The 13,387-nt window shown below is 46.5% G+C and overlaps 1 protein-coding gene across 1 annotated transcript; it reads right to left on the minus strand.

The window, feature by feature from the left end:
* Positions 1–5,380: 5,380 nt before the first annotated feature.
* Positions 5,381–7,473, minus strand: Ppp1r3e (protein phosphatase 1 regulatory subunit 3E). Its single transcript, XM_021182497.2, has 2 exons — positions 6,797–7,473; positions 5,381–6,706 (listed from the first exon to the last, which is right to left on the minus strand). The coding sequence occupies exons 1-2, from the start codon at positions 7,211–7,213 to the stop codon at positions 6,284–6,286; spliced, it is 840 nt and encodes a 279-aa protein (XP_021038156.1). The 5' UTR covers positions 7,214–7,473; the 3' UTR covers positions 5,381–6,283.
* Positions 7,474–13,387: the final 5,914 nt, after the last annotated feature.

Below are 13,387 nucleotides of genomic sequence, written 5' to 3' on the forward strand. Positions count from 1 at the left end.
AAAAAAAAAAAAAAGAAAAAGACCTCTTGTGTTGTCGGCTGTGGAGAAAGGTCAGTTGGGTGCTTTCTCTGCCTCCCAAGTCTTCACTGGTAAAACTGAACGACTGAAATTTTGTTAAAAACAACACCTGGGTTCTATAAAGAGAGCAGGCTGAGCAAGCCATGAGGAGCAAGCCAGTAACCACAACCCTCCATGGCCTCTGCATCAGCTCCTGCCTCCAGGTCCTGTGTGAGTTCCTGTCCCAACTTCCTTTGATGGTAAGCAGTCATGTGGAAGTGCAAGCCAAATAACCGCAGCTCACCTTCTAGTCACCGGGTTTCACTGCAGCGTTGGAAACCCTAAGGAAGATAGGTACTTGTGGCAAAGCTTAAAGATCTGGGTCCTATCCCCAGGAAAGGAAAAAAAGCCAACTCCCCCAAATTATCTTCTGACTTCCACAAGAGTGCCCTCCCAATAAGTAAAAATTATTAAGTAGTAACTAAGTATGGTGGCTCAAGCTTGTCATCCTCGATGAGGCAGGATTATGAGTTCAAGGCCAGCCAGAGCTGTAGAACAAGACTTGCAAAAAACCTAGACAAAAGCAAGAAATGAGGTGGGGAAGAGAATCCTTCTCTCAGCTCTCCCTGTTCTTCACCCAAAGAATATTTCTAAATAGCTTCCTCCCCGACTCCCTAATTTTATTTATTTATTTGGGGTTTTCAAAACAAGAGTTTGTGTAGTCCTGGCTGTCCGGGAACTCAACTCAGTAGGCTAGGCTAGCCTTGAACTCACAGTGATGTGCCTGCCTCTACCTCTGGAGTACTGGAATTATGGGATTAAAGGCATGCACCATCACTGCCCAGCTCTCCCTGATTAATATGGTTTTTGTACCTGCATGAGGGCAGCTGGGTGGGAAGCTGAAGGGAGGCACAATGCTAACGGGCTTCTGGCTGGGACAGTGCACAGGGCTGCCCTGAGGGGCTGGAGAGCAGTCTGGGGAGGTTCACAGAACAAACTCGTGTTCTTTCCATGTTAGCTACCCAGTAGTGTAGTACCTGTTCTGTGTGTTTACAAAGATCAATACTCTTTAACTTTACCCAAGGAAGCTCAAGGCTGGGAACAGAGACCCCACCAGTCCCTGGAGAAGGAAGCTAGCAGGGGGAAAAGGAGGGTAGGAAAAGGACGGAGATGGTACAAGAAGGAATTTGTTTTGTGAGACAGGGACTCTCTGTGTAGCCCTGGCTGTCCTGAAATTATGAAGATAAGGACGGCCTCAAAACTCTCAGAAATCCACCTGCCTCTGCTTCCTGAATGGGGGGATTAAAGCTCTGCCAACTTGGAAGGACTCTTTTATATTAACCTTTGCCCTTGCCATCACAATCATGGGTAATGAGATATGATGGTCCATATGTTGAGTCCAGTCTTTGAAGTTCACTGACACGTTATAATGCTGCTCAAGTCACTTCCTATTTCTGGACTTGTGTTCTTGGGGAAGGAACCTGAAACCTGGGCTCTCTAGAGACAAGGCTTTCATGCTTCTGATTGTGTGTGAATGGCAAGCACCCAGAGGCACTCTCCAACACAAGCCAGAAACAAGAATGTGGGAATGAAGTTGGAGGATCAAGAGTTAGGGCTCAGGGCTGGAGAGATGGCTCAGCAGTTAAGAGCACAGGCTGCTCTTCCAGAGGGACTGAGTTCATTTGAAGACAGCAACAGTGTTCTCACGTATAAAATAATAATAATAATAAGAAGAAACAAAGACAGACAGACAGACAGACAGGAAGGAAGGAAGGAAGGAAGGAAGGAAGGAAGGAAGGAAGGAAGAAAGGAAGAAAGGAAGAAAGGAAGAAAGGAAGAAGAAAGGAAGAAGAAAGGAAGAAGAAAGGAAGAAGAAAGGAAGAAGAAAAGAAGAAGAAAGGAAGAAGAAAGGAAGAAGAAAGGAAGNGGAAGGAAGGAAGGAAGGAAGGAAGGAAGGAAGAAAGAAAGAAAGAAAGAAAGAAAGAAAGAAAGAAAGAAAGAAAGAAAGAAAGAAAGAAAGAAGTGAGCTAGAAGAAAGGGTGTCTCACTTGGTTTGTGGGTGGTAGGGTTTACAGTTTTGCTACTCTAGCCCAGTTCAAGATAAGAAAAGGGAAACTTTTTTTTTTCCCCCTGAGACAGGGTCTCACTGTGTAGTCGTGGCTGTCCTGGAACTTGTTCTGTAGACTAGACTGGCCTGAAACTCATATCTGGTGAAAGAGGGAGAATCCTAAATTCCCATGCCAAGGAAGTGACATCCAGGTAGGAAAGGTCTTCTGGGAATCTCAAAAGGGCTAGGCACACAAATACCACTCAAGACAGTACATACAGCATCCCTTTCCTATTTGACAAGGCTCTCAGTACACTGGTTAGGCCAGGCCCAACCTTGGGGACTAGAGAAACATATCGCCTTGTCTAAAAGTGCTGCAGCACTTCAGTAAGCAAGATGCTGGGCGTGGTGGCGCACACCTTTAATCCCAGCACTCCGGAGGCAGAGGCAGGCAGATCTCTGAGTTTGAGGCCAGCCTGGTCCATAGAGTGAGTTCCAGAAGAGCTAGGGCTACACAGAGAAACTCTGTCTGGAAAAAAAGACAAAAAAACAAAATAAAACAAACAACGAACAAAAATCTCAAACAAACAAACAAACAAACAAACTCTAAGACTCCTGTTCTATATAGCTGAAGACAGGCGTGTGAATGAGCCATGGTACCTCTTACAGAGAGCTCATGATGACCTATGCCCTATGACCTGGCCCAAGCTCACACTCACCCACTCAATACTACCAGGGTGTCCCAGGAAGGAAGCCCAGCAAGGACACTTAGCAGTTGCCCTAAGTTTGGAACCATTCTTGAGGAAACATCAAATAATTTACCTGGGCAACGGTAACGGATGTGGAGGGAGGGAAGGAGGTGCACCCAATGGTATGGTGGGTTGGCCAGAGCCAGGACAGAAGCCCCCTATATGGAGCCTGGCATTTCAGTAGGTTCTAAGTTCTCTAGCAGGCAGGTGGGATGCTGCTTGCTGACCCTGCAGAGCTGGAATGCTGGCACAAGAGACAGCAGGGGAAAGTCTGGGGCCTTTGGAGGACAGGAAGGCACAGCATAATGAGGAACGATGGTCTTTCCCTACGGTAAAATGGTAGATATGTAGCAAAGTTTTTAATTTTGTTCTTAAAGAAAAAAAAATACATACCACCACGGTTACACACAGACTCGTGGGACTTCCTGTGATCACAATCCTATAGTCCTGAACAAATTACTGAGCTTAGACTTATTTCTAAAACAGGAATAACAATGCTCAAATCCCAGTGCCACTTTAAACATGCATGTAAAACATTTAGCACACAAAAGTTAAATGGGAGCTGCTACTATTGTTAATATGACGCAACAATAACGCACACACATTAAAGATGATGTCGTAACACCTGACCCTCAACCCAGTCTCCCTGGGCTCCTTGTTGAAGACTGGAGAGTGCATTGTTTAGGAGTTTCCAAGAGAGTTCTTCCTTTTACTTTGCTGAACCTGAAGGTGGTCCACAGATGCATCCAACCATCTTCTTCTCAAGGGAAGATGATGCGCAAATAGGCATTTATCTGAGGCATGACCAGAGGGGCCAAAGAACAAGCCCCAAACTGAATTCTGAGTGTACGTATAGGTACCTGGCAGAGAAGAGGGGAAGTGAGAAACCATTCAAGATGCTGGCAATGGAAAGGGGTATGGGAAGCCAGTTAGTTACCTGGGAGGTCCTCGTTCAACTGTGACATTAGGAATTCTTTCCCCTTTAGAGAGGTGCCTGAGGAAGGTGGATCAACAATGGCCTTAGAGGAAAGAAGCTACGGCTCCCATCCACCTCAAGGGAAAGGGAGACCAACATGGGTGAAGAGAGGAACTAAAGATAAGTGTCCTACATGTTCAAAGAAACAAGTGGTGGGAGGGGAGAAAGGCAAGGCAAGGCAAGGCAAACAAGCAGCAGGCCTGACTCCCCCTCAGGAAGGGCATGTCGTGAGGGTGGCTACCACAGAAGACTCCAGGTTTTCCATTTCACTGGCTCAGGGTATGGCTCAAAATGCCACCTTCTGGTGCCATTTCATTCTTTTTTTCTATCTCTTATACCCATAATCCTTTATCCTCCAGAGTTTCAACACTGTCTCCTTCTAGGGATCCCACACCAACAGTTTTCCTAACAGCTGGACTCTTCTCCATTTTCCACTGGGAGCCCAGACTGGAAGTCTGTGGAGGCAAGAGCGAAATCCAAAGGGCACAGGGTGAGCTATGGCTTAGGAGCTACAGATCCACTGGGGTTCTCTGCTGGCTGCTGCCTGGGTCCTGGGTCATCTGAACTACGCTCATCCGCAGCCACAGGCTCAGGGCACTGGGTAAGTCTTGTTTCTTCTTCTTCTCCTTCTTTCAATTTTCTGAGAGTCAAATGTAGCCCAGGATGGCTTGGTAATCATATGTAGCCCTGGCTGGCCTCAAACTCAAAACATCATTCCTGTATGTGCCACGAGACACCTTGCTTACTGAAAGATGTTGTTTCTAATCTATACTGTGCCATAAACAGACCATAAAATGCCAGAAAGGTCATAGTGGGTCAAACCAATAACCCCCGGCACAGCAGAGGCTGAAGCAGGAGGGCTGTACCTTGGAGGCCAGCCTGGGCTAGAGACCATGTTGAGAGGAGAGAAGAGAAGAGAAGAGAAGAGAAGAGAAGAGAAGAGAAGAGAAGAGAAGAAAAGAGAAGAGAAGAGAAGAGAAGAGAAGAAGAGAGAGGTAGCCTTAAGAAAGAAACAAAGAAAAGAAGAAAGGTAGCCAAAAGGAAGGAAAGAAGGAAGGAAGGAAGGAAGGAAGGGAAGAAGGGAGGGAAAGAGGGAGGGAGGGAGGGAGAGGGAGGGAGAGAGAGAGAGAGAGAGAGAGGAAGGAGGAAAGAAGGAAGATCAGTTAGTCCCAAGAAAAGGTAGCTGAAAGAAAGGCAGCCTTAAGGAAAAAAAAAAAAAAGAAAAGAAAAGAGGGCTGGCGAGATGGCTAAGTGGGTAAGAGCACTGACTGCTCTTCCAAAGGTCCTAAGTTCAAATCCCAGCAACCACCTGAAATGAGATCTAACGCCCTCTTCTGGTGCGTCTGAAGTCAGCTATGGTGTACTTATATATAATAATAAATAAATCTTTAAAAAAAGAAGAAGAAAGGGGTCTGGCGAGATGGCTCAATGGTTAAGAGCACTCACTGCTCTTCCAAAGGTCCTGAGTTCAATTCCCAGCAACCACATGGTGACTCACAACCATCTGTAATGGGATCTGACGCCCTGGTGTGTCAAAAGACAGTGACAGTGTACTCACACATAACATAAATCTAGAAAAGAAAATAAAGGAAAAGTAGCCTTAAGAGAGAGAGAAGGAGAGAAGAGGAGGTGGAAGAGGAGGAGAGGGCCTTAGGGAACCACCTAACTCCACTTTCTTCTCACAGAGGAAAACGGAGCCCAAAGACACAAAGAAATATGCTCAACCATACAGATACTCAGTGGTTTCCTCTTTTTAAGAGGCACGAAGAATAAATCAGTAGGATTTTCATGATTCCCCGGCCCTTGACATAAAGTGCTTAGAGGTTAAGAAGACGCCCAGAAAAGTAAGGCTGGCATTCATTCTTCTGGAAGCCTATGTGAACCCCTTAGATGTCTCACTATTTGGCTACAAGGGCAGGGTGGGAGTTACTTTTGCCACCGTCCTTACTCCTAGTGCTTGCCTGGTGGCTGAAGGAACTCAAAAAGAACAAACTGTCATACCCCCCCTCCCAACCCCTATCCTTGAAGACTGAAGCCACGAACTGCTGAGAGACAAGGGAATCCTGTCATACTGCCAGAAGGCAATGGTCAAATTCCTGGAGTTAAGCAAGGCAATTTCGGCTCAGATGAAGCTAGGATGGGCAGGACACAGGGACGTGGGGTGGTAAGGCCAGTAAGAGGGAAGCAATCCGAATGACTTCACTGGGCTGGACTTTATACATCAAGGCTCCTCAGTCCATAAAGGTTCCCAGCCCAAGAAGGCTTCTTGACCTTCCAGAGCCTTTCAGGGCCTTCTATCTCTCATTCCTCGAGTTCCTTCCACTTACGCACACCTGCTGTTTTCCACCCCAATTTCTCTGAGTTTCGCAGGCGGTTTCCAGCCACCTCCGCTTGACTGAGACCGCTCTCCACCCATCTGCCAAATGTGACTCCCTGGTTCCTGGCGCCACAGCCTCTCCCCCTACGCCTGCATGCCTCCGTTTTTTCCCTGCTGTGGCCTGTAGGAGCCTTGTCTCAAATAAAATGGATCCAGCCCTGGGGCTCCGCGGCTCCGGCACCGGCAGGATGCTCGGGCCCAAGGAGCGCGTAGTCTCGGCCGCCGTTGTTATCCCAGAACTCGCGGCCCGTAACCCGGTAGCGAAGGGCGAAGAGCAGCGTTCCGCCGACCGGAGGTGCGGGCAGGCGGAAGGCGAAGCGGTCAGCCCGCGGCGGGGACGGAGCAGGACCCGCGTAGGAGGCGGGCGATTCCCGCAGGCTGCGCCAGCCGTCCGCGCTCCAGCGCACGCTCACACGCTTCTCGTAGGCCAGGTCCAGCACGCGCGCGCTCCCGGCCACGCCCAGAGGGCCCGCGTCTGCGCGCTCCAGGCAGATGCGCTGCGCCTGCAGCCGGGCGGCGAAGCCGGGCTCCAGGGCTGGCTCCAGGGCGACGCGCGCCTCCTGAGGAGAGAGGGCGGGGAGGCAGGTCAGGGCGGGGACTCCCGAGAGGGAAGGCTGAGGCCCGGGGGCGGGGCACGGCGGGACGCCTACCTGGAAGCCGCGGGCTCGCGGCGGGCACGGCGCGAAGTGGCGCAGGGCGTCCCTCTGCAGTTGCACCTGCACGTGGCGGGGCACCCGGGGCGGTTCCCCCGGGCGGAAGCGCCGGACCACAGCCAGCTCCAGCCCCAGCGCGTCGGCGAAACGCACTCTCTTGCGAGTGTCAGGGCTGCGGCTGCGGGCTGTCCGCGCCCCGCCACCACCCGCGGGCGCAGAGCGGGCCCTGCGCCCCCGACCCGGAACGTGAGCCCGCGAGCGGGCGCCTGGCCGGGTCCCGCCCTCCCCGGGCTCCTCCTCCGACTCCTCCTCGAGGCTGGGCCGCTGGCTGCGGTAGTACGCCCGCTCGGTCAATGCCGCTATAAAGCTCAGGTTGCGGGGGATATCCGTGCGCGGTGGCCGCTCGTGGGACATGTCACCCCTGAGCCCCAGCGGGGCTAGCGCACAGTGCCCGGCGCGTCCTCGCTCTGCTGCCGGCTCTATGCCCGAGCATAAGGTGTAGATAGGGCTGCTCAGCAGCAGCTGGCTGCGGACTCTCCTTGCTGTCACCCCGCGTACCCTGCCTGCTCGGTTTCCTTGACCATCTTTCCCTTCCTTTGGCGGCCAGCCCCGGTGTCAGACTATCCGTCCTGCTCGCTTCCAGCTCTCTGCTCTGAGCGTGCGCTCAGCGACGCTCACCCTTCAGTTCTGCGGGCCTCGCTGACCCGGCCCCCGCCCACAGCCCTCTGACAGGTGGCTGGTATCCATCTTCACTGCTGCACCAGGGGGCGGGACTGCCTCCATCCTTGGGGTCTTAGATGAGTTACTCCTATATAAGAAGGGTTAAAGCAGGAAGAAAAGAGTAATCTTTCCTTTTTCTTTTTTTCTCTTAGCACGGGAAAATTAAAAATGCTGATGGTTTAATTCTCCTTAGAACTCAGTGTTTTCTTAAACCCAGGCTACAGGTTTGAAATACGATGGCAATGAGTGTAGTGACTGAAAGGGCGTGAATCCTAGATAAAAGTCTTTAGTAGAAGATTCAAAAGGATGCGCGGTGGCACTGGCTCACTGGCTACTGAGAAAAGTAATGAGAACACTTAGCTTCCAGTCCTATGTCCCCTGCTGATTAGCTGTGTGACCTTGAGAAAGGAATAACTTCTCTGGACCTTGATTTTTCTCAATCATTAAAACAAACAAAAATAATTCTGATCTCTTATCTGTAAATCTTTTCAAGGGTGAAGACTGTTTCTGATTCATGGCCGTTTTTATACATGGTAGGTCTTCCAGTTATTGAGTTGTCCTTCTTCCAAGAAGGACACAGGACAGGCTATTTTCCATTTTATTTTTGAAAAATACACTAGTGACAATGGTATGTAAAATATTTTCTAACTTCTCTTCTGATTTTTTTTTTACAAAGATTTGTTTCATTTTCAATTATCTGCATGGTGTCAGGGGGTTATGTATGCAGGAATGCAGGTACCCACGGAGGCCAAAAGGGGACATCAGATAGCCTGGAACTGGCATTACAGGTAGATGTGAGCTGGTATAAGTGAGTGCTGAAATTACACTAGGGCCTCTAGAAGACTGTTATGTGCTCTTAACTGCCGAGCCATGCTCCTGCTTTCTATGGGGTTTTATAATACAGAACACTAGGCATAATTATAGTATTTATAATTGTTACAAATATTACAGAAACAACAACAACAACAAAAAGGCCAGGCTTGGTGGCACACGCCTTTAATCCCAGCACTCAGGAGGCAGAGGCAGGAGGATTTCTGAGTTCGAGGCCAGCCTGGTCTACAAAGTGAGTGCCAGGACAGCCAGGGCTACACAGAGAAACCCTGTCTCAACCCCCCCCCCAAAAAAAAACCTAAAACAACAACAACAACAAAAACTCAAAAAAAAACAAAAACAAACAAAAAACCCAAATATTACAGAGGAGAAAATTGAGATGGAAAAGATCCTTGCCCAGAGAGCGTCACATAGTTACCAATTGTGGAGCTAGGATTAGGACCTCAGCAGCCAAATTCTAGAGTTCACTGTTCTATTCATTTAGTTTTATACAGCATTAAAATATAACTGATAATAATGACGACACTGGTATTTTCGTTAAATGATAATGTTAGCATCTAATATAGAAGTGGACAGTATGGGGCTGGAAGGCTGGCTCATTGGTAAGAGAATGCTCTGCTTCAGGGAATCTGGTGCCATTTTCTAGCCTCCAGGGACCCTGCACTCACATGAACATAGCTCCCGCTTGGACACACACAGCACATAATTTAAAAAAAAAAAAATAAGTGAGCTGAGCATGGAGGTTCACTCCTTTAATCCCAGGACTTGGGAAGCAGGAACAAGCAGGGTCTCTGCTTGAGACCAGCCTGGTTTACAGAGTGAATTCCAGGATAGCTGGGGCTACACTGAGAAATCCAAAATAAATAAATAGATAGATGATAGATAGATAGATAGATAGATAGATAGATAGATAGATAGATAGATAATATGGAGCCAGGCATTGTGGTGCAAGTGTATACCTTTTTTTAAAAAGATTTTTTTATTATATGTAAGTATGCTATAACTGTCTTCAGACATACCAGAAGAGGGAGTGAGATCTCATTATGAATAGTTGTGAGCCACCATGTGGTTGCTGGGAATTGAACTCAGGACCTTCAGAAGAGCAGTCAGTGCTCTTAACCTCGGAGCCATCTCTCCAGCCCCCAAGTGTATACCTTTGATTCCAGCACTCAAGAGGCAGAGGCAAGTAGATCTCTGTGAGTTCAAGGACAGCTATGTAGAGAGACCTTGTCTCTAAATAAATAAATGAAAGAAAAGAAAAAGAAGGAAAGAAGAGAAAATATTAGAGTACAAATAAAATCTCCAAATTTATTTATTTATTTGTGATGTTGAGGTTTGAACCCAGGGCCTTGTACGTGCTGGGAAAACACTCACTGAGCCATGAAGTGTCTAAATTTTTAACAGGATGGCTTAACCAACACAACTATACAAGAGACTCAACTGGTCATAAAGAGTGCGACTTACTGCTATGTTACTGTACAGTCCATTCCTGTGTGTGTTTCATGGCAGCTTTAAACATACCATTAGCTGGGACTCACTTTAGAAACCATATTGAGTTGTGTTTCTTCTTTCACACATAACATGCATGAACATACTTTGTGTCTTAAGCTGTAAAATAATTTGTCAGTGTTTGTAGTTACTTGGACTGAGCAATGGAAGAAAGAACCACTACAGGATGAATCCAGGCTTCTTAGCAACAGGGGGAACTGCCTCTGTGGGATTGAACCCCAACAGTCTCCTAGAAGCTCTCTGTTGTTGTTGTTGTTGCTGCTGCTGCTGCTGTTGGATTTTGTTTTCTGAGACAGGGTTTTTGTGTGTATCCCTGGCTGTCCTAGAACTCACTCCGTAGACCAGGCTGACCTTGAACTCAGAGATCCACTTGCCTCTGTCTCCTGAGTGCTGGAATTAAAGGAGTGTGCCATCATGTCTGGCATAAGTCTTTATTTCTTTTTTTTTTTTTTTTTTTTTTTTTTTTTTTTTTTTTTTTGGTTTTTTGAGACAGGGTTTCTCTGTGTAGCCCTGGCTATCCTGGAACTCACTTTGTAGACCAGGCTGGCCTAGAACTCAGAAATCCACCTGCCCCTGCCTCCCAAGTGCTGGGATTAAAGGCATGCGCCACCGCACCCCGCAAGTCTTTATTTCTTTATTATATGTAAGTACACTGTAGCTGTCTTCAGACACTCCAGAAGAGGGAGTCAGATCTCATTACGGATGGCTGTGAGCAACCATGTGGTTGCTGGGATTTGAACTCTGGACCTTCGGAAGAGCAGTCGGGTGCTCTTACCCACTGAGCCATCTCACCAGCCCAAGTCTTTATTTCTTAAACAGCAGATCTTTAAACATCTGACTGGAACTGCTCAGAGGTTGGCAGGAGGTGTCAAATGCTTCATTTAGTCAACGTGTGCTGATCATGACACAAATGTGAATAAAATAGCCCTGGCAGTCAAAGAGCTTAAAAATAAAAGGTCAGACGGAAATATATTAGTGTCTCTTAAGACCAGTAATAAAAACAAATTCCGTGTGCTGTGTACTCCTGTAATCCCTGCACTAATCAGGAGATGCAGACGGTTCATTAAGGTCGTCTTCATCTACATAGTGAGTTCAAGGCCAGCCTGGACCCCACTGCAAAATAGTGCCCCCCACCCCAAGAGTATTTATTTCTGGTCAATGTCTTAGAATAAACCATGGTGCAAATGAAATCCTTAAACTAGATTGTTACACTGCCTTTCCGATAGATAGTACCATAGCCCTTTTGAATAAAACTTCCGTTTTTGATAGCTGTCAAATGGTTTACGTTTCCAAGACCTCCCTGGGTAACTGACATCCTGGTTGGCAAGTTGAGACATGAATGCCAGGCAAGTCGCCTCGCCACAGATGAATAACCCAACCAATGGGAGCGAGATAGGTGCACCACAAAGACGTGTTCCTAAGGCGGTCCCTGTCCCTAAATCCTGAGTGGTGGGAGAACTTGGCACACATGCTTGTGGATTTCAGGCTTAAGAGTTTAGTAGGTTAGAATCATAGTCTCAGCTCCCAAGTTTGATCATTCAGTCCTGAGGTGTGTTTTTAATAAACTGTCCCTGCTTGGTTGAAATCAGTGTCCATGTGGTTTGTGGGTGATTCCTGTACCCCAACCCAATCTGTCTCTAAAAACAAATGGGGATGTCCTGCTGGTGGCATCTAGAATGATCAGTCTAAGAACAAAGGAGACACGGGGACAGGTGGAACGATGGAACTGCACAGAAGTGGAACAGGCTGTACGTTCAGAGCAAAGGACTAAGCAGGAACTCAGAACTGCTGTGGATTCCAGCTGGAAGAACAGTGCTGACTGCCAGAGGGAAGAGGAGGTCATTCTGAGGCATTCATTGTCAAGAGTTCAAACACAGGCCAGACTGATGTAGACTGAAGTCCTCACTTCTCTCCTTGGATGTGTGGATTTGGGTAAATGGTTTAATCTTTCCAAATCTCAGCTTCCCCTTTTCAAGGAATAAGGATTAAGCAGTCTCAGGAATGAGGTGAGAATAAAACTTATACATGTAAAGAAAGATCTGTGGCTCACACCTGCAATACCATCTGGACTGCTGGCATAGGCAGATTGTGAGTTCAAGGTCAGACTGACCTACAAGGAAAAGAGAGAGAGAGAGAGAGAATCAATCCCCATAATGGATTGCTACTATGATCATTGTGGCTTCTCCGGTGACCACACAGACAAGTGGGAACATCAGGGGTTAGTGGGAGAAGCAAGGGGAAGTAACAAGAAAGAACTGAAGACACATAATTGGGTTGCCTCTTTCTGGCCTTAACTGGCGTTCCAGAGCTGAAGAAATGGCAACCTTCAGGAGTCCTGGGTGGGGGGAGAGGTGGGAGGACCAGCACACTGATGAGATCTGTGGATCTGCTGTAGTCAGAAAGCTTCTTGCCCTGGAAACTTGCTCTACAGAAAGATATTATTGTGTGCTGGGCGGTGGTGCCTCTCGCCTTTAATCCCATAGTGTCTGAGGCAGAGGCAGGCCAATCCCTGTGAGATCAAGGCCAGCCTGCTCTATAGAAGTGAGTTCCGGGCTGGCGAGATGGCTCAGTGGCTAAGAGCGCTGACTGTTCTTCTGAAGGTCCTGAGTTCAAATCCCAGCAACCACATGGTGGCTCACAACCATCCGTAATGAAATCTGATGCCCTCTTCTGGAGTCTCTGAAGACAGCTACAGTGTACTTACATATAATAAATAAATAAATCTTAAAAAAAAAAAAAAAAAAGAAGTGAGTTCCAGGGCAGCCAGGGCTACACAGAGAAGAAACCATGTTTCAAAACACACACATACTCGGTTTTTATATATACATATTCTTACATATATATACATAAATGCACATATAAATAGATACATGTATATTATATATACATATATGTATATATTATAAATATATATGGAATATATAAAAATATTTAGATATACTATACTGATATACTTTATATTTATACGTATATTGATACATTTATAAATTATATATAATATATATATTTATACTTATAAATATATTATATATTGTATATGTATATATAAAAGCACATATTTATATAAACATATGTGTATGAATAAATGTATATATAATCCATGTATATGTATTTATATTGTATATGTATATATAAAAGCACATATTTATATAAACATATGTGTATGAATAAATGTATATATAATCCATGTATATGTGAATGTAGATATTCACATGTAAATTATAGATGTAATCTGTAAAACGGGTATTAACCCAACATTGGTAACCTGTATTTAGGAAGGGTGTGTAAGATTAGTAAGCTTGTATCAATTTGTGCCTTTTATTGTTTGATTTTTTTTTTAAATAATAAGAATTAACTCCTATGGTGGGTAGCAAATGAAAAGAAAATCAATCTGATTACAAAAGATGAAGATTGCTTGTGGACACTGTAAACCAAGGCCTGACACCTTGATACCTAGCTGAAACTCCAGCCAAGGAAGAGCCCACTGCATTAAAGGTCCTGAGGGGAAGTATTTTTGTGTTTAGTGTT

The sequence above is a fragment of the Mus caroli genome, chromosome 14 (assembly GCF_900094665.2).
Source record: "Mus caroli chromosome 14, CAROLI_EIJ_v1.1, whole genome shotgun sequence".
Lineage (NCBI taxonomy): Eukaryota > Metazoa > Chordata > Mammalia > Rodentia > Muridae > Mus > Mus caroli.